Source organism: Furipterus horrens, unplaced genomic scaffold (assembly GCF_987537825.1).
Source record: "Furipterus horrens unplaced genomic scaffold, mFurHor1.1.pri manual_scaffold_7, whole genome shotgun sequence".
NCBI classification, from domain to species: Eukaryota; Metazoa; Chordata; class Mammalia; order Chiroptera; family Furipteridae; genus Furipterus; species Furipterus horrens.
Window position 1 is genome coordinate 40379527 of NW_028327177.1, and position 16416 is coordinate 40395942.

The window sequence follows — 16416 nt, forward strand, 5'->3', positions numbered from 1 at the left end:
TACAACCTGTGGGGCTTATACCACTTCTATTTTGGCCCTTAGCGTTGGTCTCCAGTAGCCAGTCGCTTCTGTCTTCTCTCTTCCTGGGCTGTATGCCACATTGGGGTTTCTGAAGGGTCAGCAGCGCGTCTGTATCCGGGGTCTTGGTATTCCCGGACCCGCCCTGCACACAATTGACTCTCAACAAAAGCAAATAGGATGTGCAGGGTGGCAAGGCGGCGCGAGGCAGCGCACCCGGCAGTATCTGCCGCCTGCTTGCCGGGCTCTCGGGTCATGCCTAAGAAATCCCCGGTGCCAGCGCGCGGGGGACACAGTCCCACCCTCCTAAGGGGCAAGCAGGGTTCCTCCTGAGGGGCACGGGCTAAGGGATGGGGAACCCAAGTCACTCTCACTGCCTACTCAAAACAGAACTCCCCTTCATCCAGGCCTTCTGAGGCTGGCTCTCGGGAAATCCCAACCCTTTCCCCTTCTACCGCCCTACTTCCCGCCCCGTTTTCCAGGAGCAGCGGGGAGGGAGGCGGTCGCCGAGCGGGGCGGTGCGCGTGGGTGGGGGTTGTACTGGGGGAGGGGAGTCCGGGAACTTTGAGACCCAGCCTCCCGGGGTCCCGCTGTGACATTCCTGACGGCGCCGTAGGCAGGCCAGCCTCTGGGCAGGACTCTCAGTGAGAGAGCGCAGACGAAAAACCGCGCCAGTCTGCAGAGTAGCCACCCGCACGACTCGGAGAGAGACCCGCGCAGCTCACAGCGGTCGCGCGCAAACCGGGCGGCGGAAGATATGTCACTGGGCATGGGCTGCTACCTGCTGGAACGGCTGCTGCAGCAGCTACTCAGCCCCTGGGGCCTGGCCCTGGCCGCGGCCCTGCTGCTCCTGGTCCTGAGCTTACACGCCGGGCGCACCAGGTAAGCGTCCCCGCGACCTCGCCGCGCGGCCCCGCAGCCCGGGCCACGCATGCGCCCTGGGCCCCGTAGACTACGTGCCATCCAGATGGCCAAGAGAGTACCCTGCACGATTTCGGGAGCAGATAGTCAAAACTTGCGGGGGCACTAGCGTCTTTTGTGATCCTTTGTAGTGACAACGGCTTTTTATGTCTCTCTGCCATGCATACGCATACATATTAAAGCGTTGGTACCGAATTCGATTTGCTGTTCCAATACAGGTTGTAATAAGACCTAGGTTTGTGTTACACATTATGCATGACGCATGGCTTCCAAACACATTTTGGTGCCTTGTTACAGTGGGTGGATCCTTTAGGACCTAGAATTCATAGAAGATTTGGGGGGGGGGGCTAGCGGGGATTTCTCACATTTATTTCATTCAGTTAAAAGTGAAAATGCTTCAGGGAAGTGTATGGTATGAACAATAACTCTGGGTGCCCCTGCCTCAGTTTACTTCACTGTACCTCATCTGGAAAAACGACATAATAGTACCTCTACCTCGCTTACCTTCCTCCATCCCCATGTCCCTCTAGGAATCACCACGCTGTTGCCTGTCTATGAGGTTTCTTTTTGTTTGTTTTTTCTTAATCCCTTCACCTTTTTCACCCAGCCCCCAACCCCCTCCCCTCTGACAGCCGTCAGTATGTTCTCTCCGTCTATGAGTCTGTTTCTTTTTGTTGTTGTTGGTTTATTTTGTTCATTAGATTCCATATATAAGTAAAATAATATGGCATTTGTCTTTCTCTGACTGGCTTATTTCACTTAGCATGATACGCTCCAGGTTGATCCATGCTATCACAAAAGGTAAGATTTCTTTTTTTACGACCAAGTAGTATTCCACTGTGCAAATGTACCACAACTTCTTTTTATTTTTTATTGTTGATGCTATTAAAGATGTCCCCATTTTCCCTGCTTTGCCCACCCTCACCTAGCTCCCACCCCTCTTCCCTCTGACATTCACCACACTGTGGTCTGTATCTATGAGTTATGCATATATGTTCTTCTACTGATGGGCACTTAGACTTTTAATTTGATGTAGTCCCACTTGTTTTTTCTTTTTTCTTTTGTTTCCCTTGCCTGAGGATATATATCATAAGAAAATATTGCTGTGAGAAATGTCTGAGATTTTACTGTCTATGTTTTCTTTTAGGATTTTTATAGTTCGAGTTTAATATTTAAGTCTTTAATTCATTTAGATTTATTCTTGTATATGGTGTAAGAAGGTGATCTGGTTTAACTTTTTTTGCACATATCTATCCAATTTTCCCAACACCGTTTATTGAATAGACAATATTTAGCCCTTTATATGTTTTTGCCTCTTTTGTCAAAGGTTAAGTGACCATAAAGGCATGGGTTTATTTCTGGGCTCTCTATTCTGCCCCATTAATTTAGAGGTCTAAAAAGACCTCTACTTGGAAAATTATAAGATACCAAAGAAATAAACTGAAGAAGAGCCCTGGCCAGGTAGCTCAGTTGAATTAGAGTGTCATCCTGTTAACCCCAAGGTTGCAGTTTGATTCCCAGTCAGGGCACGTACAAGAATCAACTAATGAATACATAAATAAGTGGAACAATAAGTCAACGTCTGTTTCTCAAAATAAGTATCTAAATAAGTAAATAAAAATTTTATAAAGGAAAATGAAGAAGATACAAATAAGTGGAAGCATATACCATATCCAAATATAATTAACATCATTAAAATGCCCATACTTCCCAAAGCAATCTATAGATTTTTTGCAATTCCAATCAAGACACAAATGGCATATTTCACAGAACTAGAGCAAATATTCCAAAAATTCATATGGAACCACAAAATGACCCCAAATAGCCACAGCAATCTCAAAAAAGAAGAACAAAGTTGGAGGAATCATGTTACCTGATATCAAAGTATATACAACAAGGCCATAGTAATCAAACAGCATGGTACTGACATAAGAACAAAGATCTAGATCAATAGAAGAGAATATAATATACATTTAGACCCCTTTCTATGTCAGGTTATTGAAATCATTATTTGTAATGATTTTATAGAGAATCACAAACACACACACATGCCCAGATTTGGGTTTTTGAGGAAGTATTTGTGTAGCATTTTGGAGTTGTTATAAAAATGTATATGTGTTTTACACTTCAATAGATGTTGCCAAAGTAATTCAAGTTCCAATTTATGTTACTATTAATGATTTATGTAAGAGCCAGTTTCTCCATGTCCTGTCAATACTGGTACAAATCATTTTAATTTCACCAATTTGAGATTAATAAAAATAAAACTTTATTTTATCTTAATTTTTATTTACTTCTTTTTGAGGGACTTTGGAACCCTTAAAGAAGATATTGTCTCTTTTTTTGTATGATTAATAATAAATGATAAGTAAACACTTCTGATTATTAATAACTCCTTTATAATAGGCATCGTTACACTTTCATACCTGCTACAATTATTTTTGCTATTGTTGTTAGTATTTAAGAGTTTCTGAATATACCTCTTTCTTAGGAAGCCCTTCTGCTCTCCAACATGATAAAAAAAATTCACCACTATATTCCATCTAGTTTATTTTAAAAAGATTTTACACATACATATTACATTTTTATTTTCATTCTATATTCATCCTTTGAGCAATTATGTCTGAAAAGTTTGTAAGATAGCATAATATAGGCATGCTGGATGTTCCAAAGCAAACATTTAAATTTTACCTAAAAAACTGGTAAAAAAATTTTTTTAAATAGGTAGAAATCAGATCAGAGATCATTTGTTGACTTTGGCCACCTACCAGCCCATTCCTCCTCTTTTGAATACAGCACTTTGATTTCCTTTTGTGAAATTGGTTTTCCCTTTTAGATATGATCTGTGAGACTGTCAACCACAGAAGTCATTGCAGTGCTCTTCAGGAGAAATGGCTTAGCCTGGAGTTGTAACTTTAGGGGTGATGGGAAGTGGTTAGAATCAGGATATACTTTTGGTGGCAGAGTCAATAGGACTCGCTAATTGAGTTACTGTGGCATATAAAGGGGAGAAAAGTCAACAATGAAGCTTAGAAGGTATCTTTTTTTCCATGTTTTATGCTTCTTGTCTTGATCACCTGTTTATAGTGTGATGCCATTTCCTGAGACAGGATTTCAGGGATTCGAGGAGATCATGAATGAGATAGGTAGTGAGGTGTGTAATTCTGGGGCTTAGGGGAGAAGCATGATATAGAATTGTGAAAGTCACAAATATGAAAATGGCATGTACAGTCATGAGTGTTGATTTGATCACCTCATGAGAGTTTGATGGAGAAGCAGAGGACCTAGGCCACTCTCTTTACTGAAGAGTCTGGCAGAGAAAGAGAAACCAGCAGACTGAGAAGGAAGAATTAATGATGAGGAAAGAAACCCAAGTGAAGATGGTGTCCTGGAAGCTAGACAGGGACATATTTCAACAAGTAGGGGGAGTTATTTGTGTCAGATGCTGCTGAGAAGTCTAGTTTGATGAGGAAAAAGAAATGACGATCAGAGTTGACAAGATGTAGAATTGGTAAGGGCTACACAAAGAATTGGTAGGGATGAAAGCCTGTTTGAAATGGATTGAAATGCTGTTCTACATAGCTCCTAAGATTTTTATATTCAGATAGAGTTTAATTTAGTATTACATTTTATATCTCTTGAGCCAATAATTCTAGTAATTTTATTTAAAATAATTTCTCCTGGTGAAATAATCATGAAGTTTCTTAAAGATTTAACTGTGACACAGTTCATTAGGGCTGCTTATTATAGTGAAACATTAGGAAAAAAATAGATTACCAAAAAATAATGGTTTATTTGAAGAAATTCTAGCATGTCCAAATAATAGAAAATTATATAGCCATAAAACATATAATGTAGAATATATGAAGACATGGAAATCCATATTTAAGCTATATTAAGTAATAAAAATTACAATACAATATCTTCATATACACTGTGTTAATGGCCTCCAGCCAGAGACCACTAGGAACACACCTGTAGTTGAACAAGTTTAGTTATTGCTTATTGTTTATTTCAGTGAGAAAGAACACACACCATTCATTCTCAGTAAAAGACTGTTAAAAAGGACCTATTTTGAGCATGTGTTGTAGGATTTTGGAGAAGATTTAAGGAAACAAGGTTTTGCTCTGTTGGTAGCATACTGTCAAAGTGGAGGATGTTCTGATTGCACATTAGTTTTTAATTCTATTTTATTTATTTATTTTTATTTAAAAAATTTTATTTTTCAATTACATTGTATTAGTTTCACGTGTGTAGCATAGTGGTTAAACAACCATATAATTTACAGTGTTTCCTCCAATGTTTCCAGTACCCCCCTGGCATAATACATAGTCATTATAATATTATTGACCATTGTCCATGTTCATGGGTCCTTTTTCCTTTTTGCTTGTTCCTTCTATCCCTAACCCCCCCACCTTCAGCTGTCAGTCTGCACTCTATCTATGAGTCTGTCTCTACTTTGCTTGTTAGTTCAGTTTGTTCATTAGATTCCACATATAAGTGAAATCACATGGTATTTGTCTTTCTCTAACTGGCTTATTTCACTTAACATAATGTTCTACAGGTCCATCCATGTTGTTGCAAAGGGGAAAGTTTTCTTCTTTTTTACTGCCAGGTAGTGTTCCATTGTGTATATATCCCATAGTTGTTTTATCCACTCGTCTATTAATAGACATTTGAGCTGCTTCCCTATCTTGGTAATAAATAATGCTGCAATGAACATAAGGGTGCTTAAGCCAGGCTGCTGAGTAGTACAGCTGGAGGCACTGATTAAACCTAACAGAAAGCCTGCAGCTTAAAGCGGATCTCTGGAAACTCTGAGACTTCAGCTGTCCCTTCCCTATGAGAGATCAGTCTCTATGGTATTGGAAACTATGACCAGTGCTTGGAGCCAGGAACAGCATATGGGCCCATAAACCTTAAATACAGCTGGTTAGCATACCCCAATTGCCACACTACTGTTCCCACTCTCCAGAATGCAGTGTGCTCCTTGACAGTAGTAAAGCCTGCTCTGCCTGCCCTGCTTTGTGTAACTCCAAATCTATATCAACTGAATCTTTAACTCAGGGAGTATAGTCTAAACCTTTGCAGTGCACTCTGGCCCTGAAAGTCTGAACTGATTGTCATTATGTGTTGATGTACATTTCTCTTGGTCTTTCCTAAGAATAGTTAGGAGTGGGGCTGCCTCCTCAAGTCATGCATTTCTGCATATAGCCAACCTAATAAAAACTTGGACCTAAAGAAGGTTCAACAGTGTCCTCCATTGAGAGGTACTCTCCTTCTCTTTCCTCAGACATTTTGCCTCTGAGTCAATCATTTCATCTGCATCAGGCATCTGCGGGACAGGTGCCCTGCACTTCCCCAGGCCCAGTGCTGGATAAAAGCCTTCCTTGGTGCACAGCTTGGTTCTTTCTACACACACCCAGGCCCAGCAGAGGGAGCCACAAGGTGTGGATCACTGATAACTCCAAACAGATTGCCCAGGGCTAGTCACAGGCAATGTATTACATAGGTAAGCACCAGAGTCTTTGCATATTTACTTAATACATAGACACAGACACAAACAGGCAACCAAAATGGGAAGACAAAGAAACAGTCCCCAAATGAAAAAACAAGAGAATCCCCCAGAGGAACTAAATGAAATGGAGACAAGCAATTTATCAGATAGCGAGTTTAGAGTAATGGTTATAAGGATACTCAACAGCATGAAAAAGGACACAGAAACCATAGAAAAGGACCAGTCAGAAATAAAGAATGCAATATCTGAAATAACACACTGGAAGGAATAATGAGTACATTGGATGAAGCAGTGGATTGAAGCAGCAATTTGGAAGGCAAAGTGAAAAAAACACCGAGTGGCAAAAAGAAAAGAAGAATTAAAAAAACAAAAACAAAACAAAAACTAACAACGTATCAGGTGCAACAGCTCTACCTAAGACACAGAAGCAAACAAACACAGGAGGAAGTAGAGAAGTATGGCTCAAAAGAGGGACCAGATCAAGGTTCCAGTGGGAGAACTAAGTGATGAGGAGATAGCCAACCTAACAGATGAGGAGATAGCCAACCTAACAGATGCAGAGTTCAAAACACTGGTGATAAATATGCTCACAGGCAGATATGCTTAAGTATGGCAAACCCATAAGGGAAGAAATGAAGTTTATGCTAAGTGAAATGAAGGAATATCCACACAAAACCAATGGTGAAGGGAAGGAAGCTGGGGTTCAAATCAATGATTTGGAACATAAGGAAGAAAAGAACAGTCAACCAGTACAGAATGAGGAAACAAGAATTGAAAAAAATGAGGAGAGGCATAGGATGTTCTGGGACAACTTTAAATATACCAACATCTGAATCATAGGGGTGCCAGAAGGAAAAGAGGAAGAGCAAGAAATTGAAAAATTATGTGAAAAAATAATGAAGGAAAACTTCCAAATTTGGTGAAGGAAGTGGACATACATGTCCAGGAAGCACAGAGAGTCCCAAACAAGCTAGACCCAAAGAGGACCACACCAAGACACATCATTATTAAAATGCCAAAGGTTAAAAATAAAGAGAGAATCTTAAAAGCAGCAAGAGAAAAGCAGAGAGTTACATACAAAAGAGTGCCTATAAGACTATCAGCTGGTTTCTCAAAAGAAACTTTGCAGCAAGAAGGAACTGGAAAGAAGTATTTAATGTGCTAAAAATCAAGGACCTACAACCAAGATTACTCTATCCAGCAAAGCTATCATTTAGAATGGAAGGGCAGATGAAGTGCTTCCCAGACAAGGTAAAGCTAAAGGAGTTCATCATCACCAAGCCATTATATGAAATGTTAAAGGAAGTTATTTAGGAAAAAGAAGATCAAAACTATGAACACTAAAATGACAACAAAATCACAGCTATCAACAACTGAATCTAAAAAATACAAACAAATTCCAACTAAGCAAACCAGAATAGGAACAGAATCATAGGTATGGGCATCATTTGGAGAGTTATCAGCTGGGAGGAGGAAGGAGGAGAAATGGAGAAATGGTGCAGGAATTAAGAAGCATATTTGGTTGGTTCAAAATAGACAGGAGGAAGTTAAGAATAATATAGGAAAGAATGAATCCAAAGAACTTACATGCACAACCCATGGACATGAACTAAGGGGGGTGTGATTGCTGGAGGGAGGTGGGGTACCGGGTAGAGGGGAGCAAAGGGAAAAATATTGAGACTACTGTAACAACATAATTAATAAAATATACTTAAAAAATGAGGAGAGTTTAAGAAATCTTTGGGACAACATGAAGAGTAACAACATCTGGGAGGATGGGGATACAAGGGGAATAAATGGTAATGGAAGAAAATACAATAAAAAATAAATTTAAAAAATCATTACTGACTGTATTCCCTGTGCTGTACTTTACATCATCCCTGTGACTATTTTATAACTATCAATTTGTACTTTTTAATCCTTTTACCTTTTTCTCCTGGTCCTCCACTGCCCCTCCCTCTTGGCAACCATCATTCTGTTCTCTGCATCTTTGAGTCTGTTTCTCTTCTGTTTGTTCATTTTTATTTTTCTTTAGATTCCACAAATAAGTGAAATCGTATGGTATTTGTCTTTCTCTGACTGATTTCACTTAGCATAACACCCTCTAGATCCATCCATGCTGTTGCAAGTGGTAAGATTGATTTTTTTTTTTTTGATTGAACATCTTTAATAACTCTCATCTATAAGGCAAGAGGAATGGATTGAGGCTAAATCTGTAAATGGTAAATAAACAACAGACACTAATATCAGTAAGGTTTGAGGGATATTTATCCATCTTACTAATTTGGAAAGTTGATGATTTTGTCCGTATTCAGACATGGTCTTATTTTTACCTTTTTCCGTAATGGTCATGGAATATTTTTGCGTGATGTCAGTATTTGTGCAAGTGCGTGATCAACAGAAGAACAAATTGTCCTAGCTGTGGATGCCAAACAGGCACTTACATCTCAGGAGCTGCTCCTGTCTTGCTTAAAAGTAAAAAACGTTGCAAGGATATACCTCAGACAGTTGGGGGGGGGGGGGCTGGTGGTGTAAAATTTAAGTGAAATGTGCAGATTTTTAGTATACAGTGTGATTAGTTTTCATAAGTGTATACACCAATGTTACTGCCATCCCAATCAAAATATAGAATATTTTCATCATCTCAGGAAGTTTTCTCATGCAGCTTTCTAGTTAGTCTCCACCCTTGAGCTCTGATTTAGTTTTGCCTGTTCTTTAACTTCATATAAATGGGATTTTGCAGTACTTGCTTTTGTGTATGGCTCATCTCTTTCAATTTACAAATTTTGACCTTCACACATGTTGTGGCATGCATCAGTAATTCATTTATTTTATTTCATTGCAAAATGGTTTATATAGATTGGGTTGGCCAAAAAGTTCATTTTTTTTCCAGTATGATGACTCTCATAGTGCTGAGTTGTTTTTAATTTAATTTGAAACAATTTTCTTAGGTTGTATTGTGACAGCTGTCATATCGGCATACATTTTAAAAAAATTTATCAAAATTGGTGAATTTTTGTGTAGCCATTTTAATATTGAAGTTGGAAGAAAATGAGCAACATTTCAGCCCATTATGTTTCATTATTTAAAGAAGGTAAAAATGAAACTGAAATGCAAAAATTAAAAAAAAAGATTTGTGCGGTGTATGGAGAAGGTGCTGTGACTGATCAAATGTGTCAGAAGTTGCTTGTGAAGTTTCTTGGTACTATTGACATTTTGGCAAATAATTCTTTGCTGTGGGGCTGTCTTATGCATTGGAAGAAGTTTAGCAGCATCCCTGACCTCTACCCGCTAGAAGCCGATAACAGTGGGAGATACGCAACACACTCAAAATACCCAAATCAATGAAGTTGTGGGTGAAAATGAAAAATATATCTTTTATTTTATGGAAAAAAAAACTAAACAGACATTTTGGCCAACCCGATAGATATATATAAAATGTAGTATATTGTATATACTACATTTATTATGTGTGTGTATGTATACTACAATTTGGTCATCTTTTGTTTTGTTAATGGACATTTAGTTGTTTCCAGTTTGGGACTATTATGAATAAAGCTTCTGTAAATGTTCTTTTGCAAGATTTTTGTGGATATATATTTAGATTTTGGGGGGATTTAAAACCTTAAGATCTAGGACAAATTTAATGGGTCATATGACAAAGACTTTTATATCCACAATCATTTTGGAGCCACTTTTCCATACTAATTGCATTATTCTTTACACTTCCACCAGTACTATCTGTGAGTTCCACTGTTGCACACCCTTACCCATATTTAATGTGGCCTGTCTACTGATTATAAGCACTATATTTCTAGATTCTGTATTTTGTTATCTTCCCCTGAAGAGTGCTGGATTTTATTTTAGTGTGTAGATAGATTTCTGGCTGATTATCTTGATAGGGCTACATTATTTTTAGTGGGTTTAGAGGAGAATCTATCCTTGCCTTTTCCAGTTGCTAGAGGCAACCAGAATTGAAAGCCCCAACCTTTAGATTCTTCCTCGGCACTATGAAAAACTGTCCAGCCACATTTTTGGCCTTCCCTCCAGAGCTCTCTTTCCTGACAGTGAATCTCCTAGTTCTGGTTGATGTCTTTTGCAATCTGGCTAGGCAGAGAATCCCCCAACTCATCAGTTCCTGATTCCTTTGTGCTTAACAGTTCTTCCCTTCATTGATATATTTCCTCTCACATTATACTAAGAGCAGCGAGAAAACACTATGCTGACTCTTCAACACTTTGCTTAGACATCTTGGCTAAATATCCAAGTTCATCGTTTGCAAATGTTGTTTTCCACATAACTTCAGGGCACACAGTACAACTAAGCTTTCTGTAATTATATGACAGGGATTTATTTTCTCCAGTTTCCAATAACATGTTCCTCATTTCATCTGAGACCTTCCCAGCAGGGCCTTTAATGTTAATATTTCTACTTACAGTCTATTTATGACAATGTAAGTATTCTTTAAGATAATATATTTGTTCTCTACCATATTCTTCATTTCCTTCTGAGTCCTCACTAGGGGAGTTGTTAACATCTGCATTTCTACTATCTATTCAAGGCAATCTCAGGTTTTTCTATCATCCTCCTCAAACTTCCCCCAGTTTACCCATTGCCCAGTTCCAAAGCTACTTCTACATTTTAAGGTATTTGGCACTTCCAGGTACCTGAATCTGTATGAGTTTCCTATTGCTGCTGTAACAAATTACCACAAGTTTAGAGATATGAAACAACACAGACTTATTCTCTCACAGTTCTGGAGGTCAGAGTCTTACTGGGCTAATATCAAGGTGTCAGTAGGGCTGAGACCCTTCTGGAGGCTCTAGTGTAAAACACTAGATTCCAGGAACACAACTGAACTTGGGCTAGGTGAACAAAGTCTTCAACATGAAAAAGACCTCAAAGAATGAGCCCAAAAGAGGATGTCTCACCAAATGACATTTCCCAGGCTACCTCAGAATCTCCTTACTCAGCAGGAGATTCAAAGGCTCCCTGAACTCTGTGACCACTGACCAGTTAGACTAACCTGTCCGAGTCATTTTCCTTAACTAGAAAATGGAAATAACTGCTACCTCAAAAGGTAATCATGAGAAGCAAAGTGCATGAGACATGGGAACACATTTTGTAAAGTGTGAAGTCACTTAGAAGACAGGTGGCTTACACCATCTCGTTTCCTTGGCGCTTGCTTCCCAGAGACCCTTCTCTTACAGTTACTGGTTGGAGAAAAAAAATGGAGTGGGTTTCCTTCCCTCTTTCATCTGTTCCCCCAATACATGTATCCCCATATCCCCAAAATGCTTTAATAGATAACAGTTGAGATTTAAATGCTAAGATAAATTTTAGTCAAAGTAAAAATTCAATGATTTTTTTTTTTGAGTTGTAAGATGTTAAGGTTATGTTGATAATGAGTTGTTTTGAAATGTTGATTTGTTGACCTCACTGTATCACACAAATCAATTATTTTTTCTTTGTAATTACTTAATTACTCTCTGACAGGAGCCCTGGTGTTCTAGGTTCCTCACATCGTTACTGTTGCTTAGAGAATGAGGAGAATGAGGTCGCCATCATTAGTGGATGTTTTTCTTTTCTTCCCCCTTTCTCATATCACAATTAGGAAAAGGATGGGGGCAGCTGAAAGCCAAGTCTTTTTCTACTCAAGAGTATGCTGAATTTAAGAAGTGAATTTTTGTGTTTTTACATAGGAGGTGATAGGGAGACCTTTAGGCACATCTGTGGCTCTTGATTAAACAACTAAACAGTTACTGCATGGTGTTCTACTTTCCCTTATTAAGCTACAGAGTTTGGATTGGTCTTGTTACCATTTGAGACAGATTTCAGGCTTGCTTCAATGTTTTATTTTGTCACTTAAAAACAAAAAGTTTCTGAAAATCCAGAACATTCCTGTTGTGTAGTTCCAGGATGTGAGCTTTGGAAAACTAACACTTTGCTGTTTATTTTGTATGTTATTCAAATGAGCATTTAATGTTTCGCAAAATGGTCAGAAATGCTAATATCATCAGCATTGAGGACTGGTCAATGCTGTAATCATATTTGGCTGATAAATCCTGGTTATCTCTTTAAAAAATCAAATGCATAAGAGAAATCAATCAGAATTTATGCTGGATCAGCCTAAATCTGTTAGCTCAGTCAGAATAAAATCTTGGAGTGCTTACCTTAGCAATCCAGGGACTTCTATGTATGTAAAGTCATGTGTAGTGGCTCAGCATTTCCCAACAATAAAACCTTCTTGTAGAGACACTCCTGGGTATTCATGTACTGACCTTCCTCTGGCCCCAAGAGTAGTCTAGGAAGACCACTGAGACTCAGCGGGAGCAAGGCTTCTAACGGCCGATTTGGTATGGACCAAGATTCTCTTTAAATTAAAGTGACTAATTGAAATGTAATAGAAACCAGTCTCCTTGTGTAGATTGAGCTGTCCCCAGGGAGGCAGAATATGACAGCAGAAGAACTCCGAGCAAACTGTGTCTTGTGAAATGTACAGAGAACTGACGACAGGCCAGCACAGACTTGGCTTCCTCCTTTTATTTCAAAGGACCTTATCTTTGTTAGCACTTGTTAGAGACACATCAGTAAGGCCACATCTGTCACTGTGTTTCAACTTAAAACACGCTGTGTAGCTTTTCTAAGAGTATGTTCCATTCACGCAGTACCTAGGAAGGCCTTTCCAAGTTGGTCATTAGAAACAAACAAATTGTTTTCACCATTTAAGACAGTTATTTTTAATAGAAACTTGCTGTTGCACAATTTGAGAGCCAGCCCATTTCATAATAAATTATTATTGTTGGGCTTGTTTTGACTACTGCACCTGAGATGTGTTTTTGGAGAAGGATCTGTTGGCCTTCCAGGGGCTGGATCATAGCACTTGGACTATTGTGCCCAGTGATACCACACCGACCCCAGGGCCCCGACTGGATGGCAGCCACAGGGAAGTGCAGCTGTTTCACTCCTCCTTCACTGTGTCATTTTCTTTATGGACAAAGCTAGGTGACACCACAGGTTCTTGCTCTGGGTGAGCAGCGTGGCACCATCAAAACTTAAGACCATGGTGAAATTTAAACTCCATTTAAATGCTGCCTAAATTTATGGTGTCAATAAAAGGATTTCAAGGTGCGTTAATTTGATACAAAAAACAAAAACAAAAACGAGAGTGTGCATGGCTATAAGCCAAAGTGGACCTACCAAAATCCAGCTCCTCCCATGATGTTGTTGACTTTTGAGGAGAAGATAAGATTGAAATTATAAGACAAAACAAACAAACAAAAACTTCCACAGCTGAAACCCTTTTTGAAAGAAAGTGTTAATTGGGCGATAAAGGACCAGCTCCAGGGGAATCTAAACCACCAACACATGGTTAGGTGGAAAAGGTAACATGTCCACCATTCTGGAGATGATGGTGCTTCATCACACATCAAGTTTGGAGGAAGATAAAAGTTGTTTAGAAAGAATTTACTTTGGCAATAGATAAGGTAAGCAGAATAAGGTGAAGTGAGGGAAGTTCTGAGATAGGGGCAGAGTCCAGAAAGAAGATGTGTTTGCTCCTTTGAACTGGTTATAGGCAACAGCCTAGAAAGCTCACGAGAAAGCAAGAAGTGAAGGCTCCTGGGGTGGGTGGAACCTGGCCTTTCTCTTTTAGATAATCATTGTAATAGCTACCAGGGATTTAATTCAAAGTTCCAGTGTATACTCAGGAGTGTGAGCAGTCTTTTGTTGGTTTTGCCCTGCAGGTGTTAATTGATTAACTCCCTTTGCTCTTCTTGCCACACTCTGGCCTGCTGTAATTTAATTTAGAACAGCTCAGAAATTTTTCCTCATCACAATGAGCAATGTTGAGACCCTGCTTTATGCCAGGCTCAGTGCTTAGATGTTTTTCATATATTATCCCATTTAATCTTCATTGTGGTTCATGAGATAGCTATTTTTAAGCTATTTTTCACAAGGGAGTAATACAATAAGAGATTATCTAATTTGGCTCAGGTGGCAGAGCTCTTGGGTGTAGAATGGGTTTTTGAACCCAGGTCCATTATTAGGTGTGGTAGACAGAATATAGACTCCTTAATGCTGAAGTTGTTCACACCTTAATGTCCAGAACCTATGGCTATATTAGGTTACTTGGCAAAGAGAATTATGGTTGCAAGTTAGCTGATTAAGGTTAGCTAATTAGCTAACCTTAAAATGTGGGATGATCCTGAACTATTTGCGTGGGCCCAGTGTAGTCACAAATTAACACTGGAAGAGGGCAGAAGAGAAGGTCAACCAACCATTGCAGGTTTTGGAGATTGGAATAAGGAGTCCAAAAGCCAAAGAATGTGGGCAGCCTCTCAAAACAGGAAAGACAAGGAAATAGATTCCCCTCTAGAGCCTCCAGAAAGAAACCTAGCTCTGCAGACACTTAGATTTTAGCCAAGGGAGACCCATTTTGGACTTCTGGCCTACAAAACTATAAGGTACTAAGTTTGTATTGATTAAGCCACAGATTTGTGGTAATTCGTTACAGAGGCCATAGACAGCTAACACAATAGCCATATTCCCCATGCCCTCTGCTCTAAACTATGCTGCCTCTCCACAAAAGGTTGCGAAGAGGAAGAATGACTGGGATTTGGATGACTTTGCTGGTTGCCCATGACAAGCAGGACAGAGAGTATACATTTATAAATACTCAGTGCCTTTGTCACTATGCCAATAAAAATAATTTGAGAATTTTTGGTCCCAAACTTCACAGATTATTATGGGCTATTCATCAATATCTCTCTTCCTTATCACTCACTTCATGAGTGAGTTTTGAAGGGTGGTGATGTATCCAGTAACTCCATGAATCTTTAGAATCTTTTTGAAAATAAGACATAGGTTGTAGGCATTGAGATATAGATATGATTTGGTCAGAAAACTCTTTATTTTCCAGACTTGGAACATTCTTCCTTCCTGCTGCCCAAGACCTAGAGAGAGAGCTGAGGATTATTCCAAGGATTCTTTTAAAATCTCATTATTATTTATTTATTTTTATTTTAAATTGTAGTTTACTTTCAGTATTATTTTGTATTGGTTTTAGGTATACAGCATAGTGGTTAGACAATCATATGCTTTACAAAGTGGTCCCCCCATATTTCCAGACTCTGAGGATTTGAAGAGATCTAGTGGAATGGGATGCTGTGCCTCACTGATTTCTCCCAAAAAGCTGAAAGAGCCCTCCGCTGCAGAGGAGAGATTAACAGCTTCTCAAAGGAGAATATTTTGTACTTTATCCAAAGTAAAATCCCATTGAAATGACTTCAGGTTACTGTTCTGTGAAAGGCAAAGGACAAAATTATAGAAAGCTAGCTTGCTGAATGAGAGAAGGTGACATCTATTATATCACACATTTTTATAGCTGCAGTGCTCATTTTTATGGCTTTGGCATTTTTTTTGACACAGGAATATTTGGGATGGTATCTTTTTTTGTCTCTAGGAAAGTGGAAAGAATTAATTAAGTCTGTAATTGCATGATACAAAAATTAATAGAAATTTTAATAAAAGTGCTACCATAACAGAATTTAAATCCAGTCTCACTTTTCTTTATAACTTTATTCTAAACATTTGGTCATAAAGACAAGGAAACTTTAGAAGCTTTACTTTAGTTTTAGCACTTAGCAAAATACCCAACATTGAGTAGGTTCCCAGTGAATATCAGTTATAAAGTGAAGGATAAATGAATGAGTTCACTGCTTGTTGCAGTAATTATTATCTATTTCTAAAATAAATATTTTAGAGCTGTAGATATCAACATCAGAATATACAGATTGCAAATAAGATGGATAAACGATGTGTCACCCATATCAGGTTTTTTGCTGATTTAATTAAAAAGATTTTATAAGCAAGTGCTTCTATCATGAATATTTGAAATGGGAGAACATATTGACACAATAATTATTCTTTAGTGTAAACCCCACTGAAACCATAGCAAT

General features: G+C 38.8%; 1 protein-coding gene across 1 annotated transcript in view; it reads left to right on the forward strand.

The window, feature by feature from the left end:
* The first annotated feature begins 612 nt into the window (after window positions 1-612).
* Window positions 613-16416, forward strand: part of CYP7B1 (cytochrome P450 family 7 subfamily B member 1) — a 174505-nt gene continuing 158701 nt past the window's right edge. Inside the window, exon 1 of the mRNA XM_090282828.1 lies at window positions 613-900. Coding sequence (XP_090138954.1) covers window positions 776-900 — 125 coding nt within the window. The 5' untranslated portion in view covers window positions 613-775. The remainder of the gene's footprint in view (window positions 901-16416) is intronic.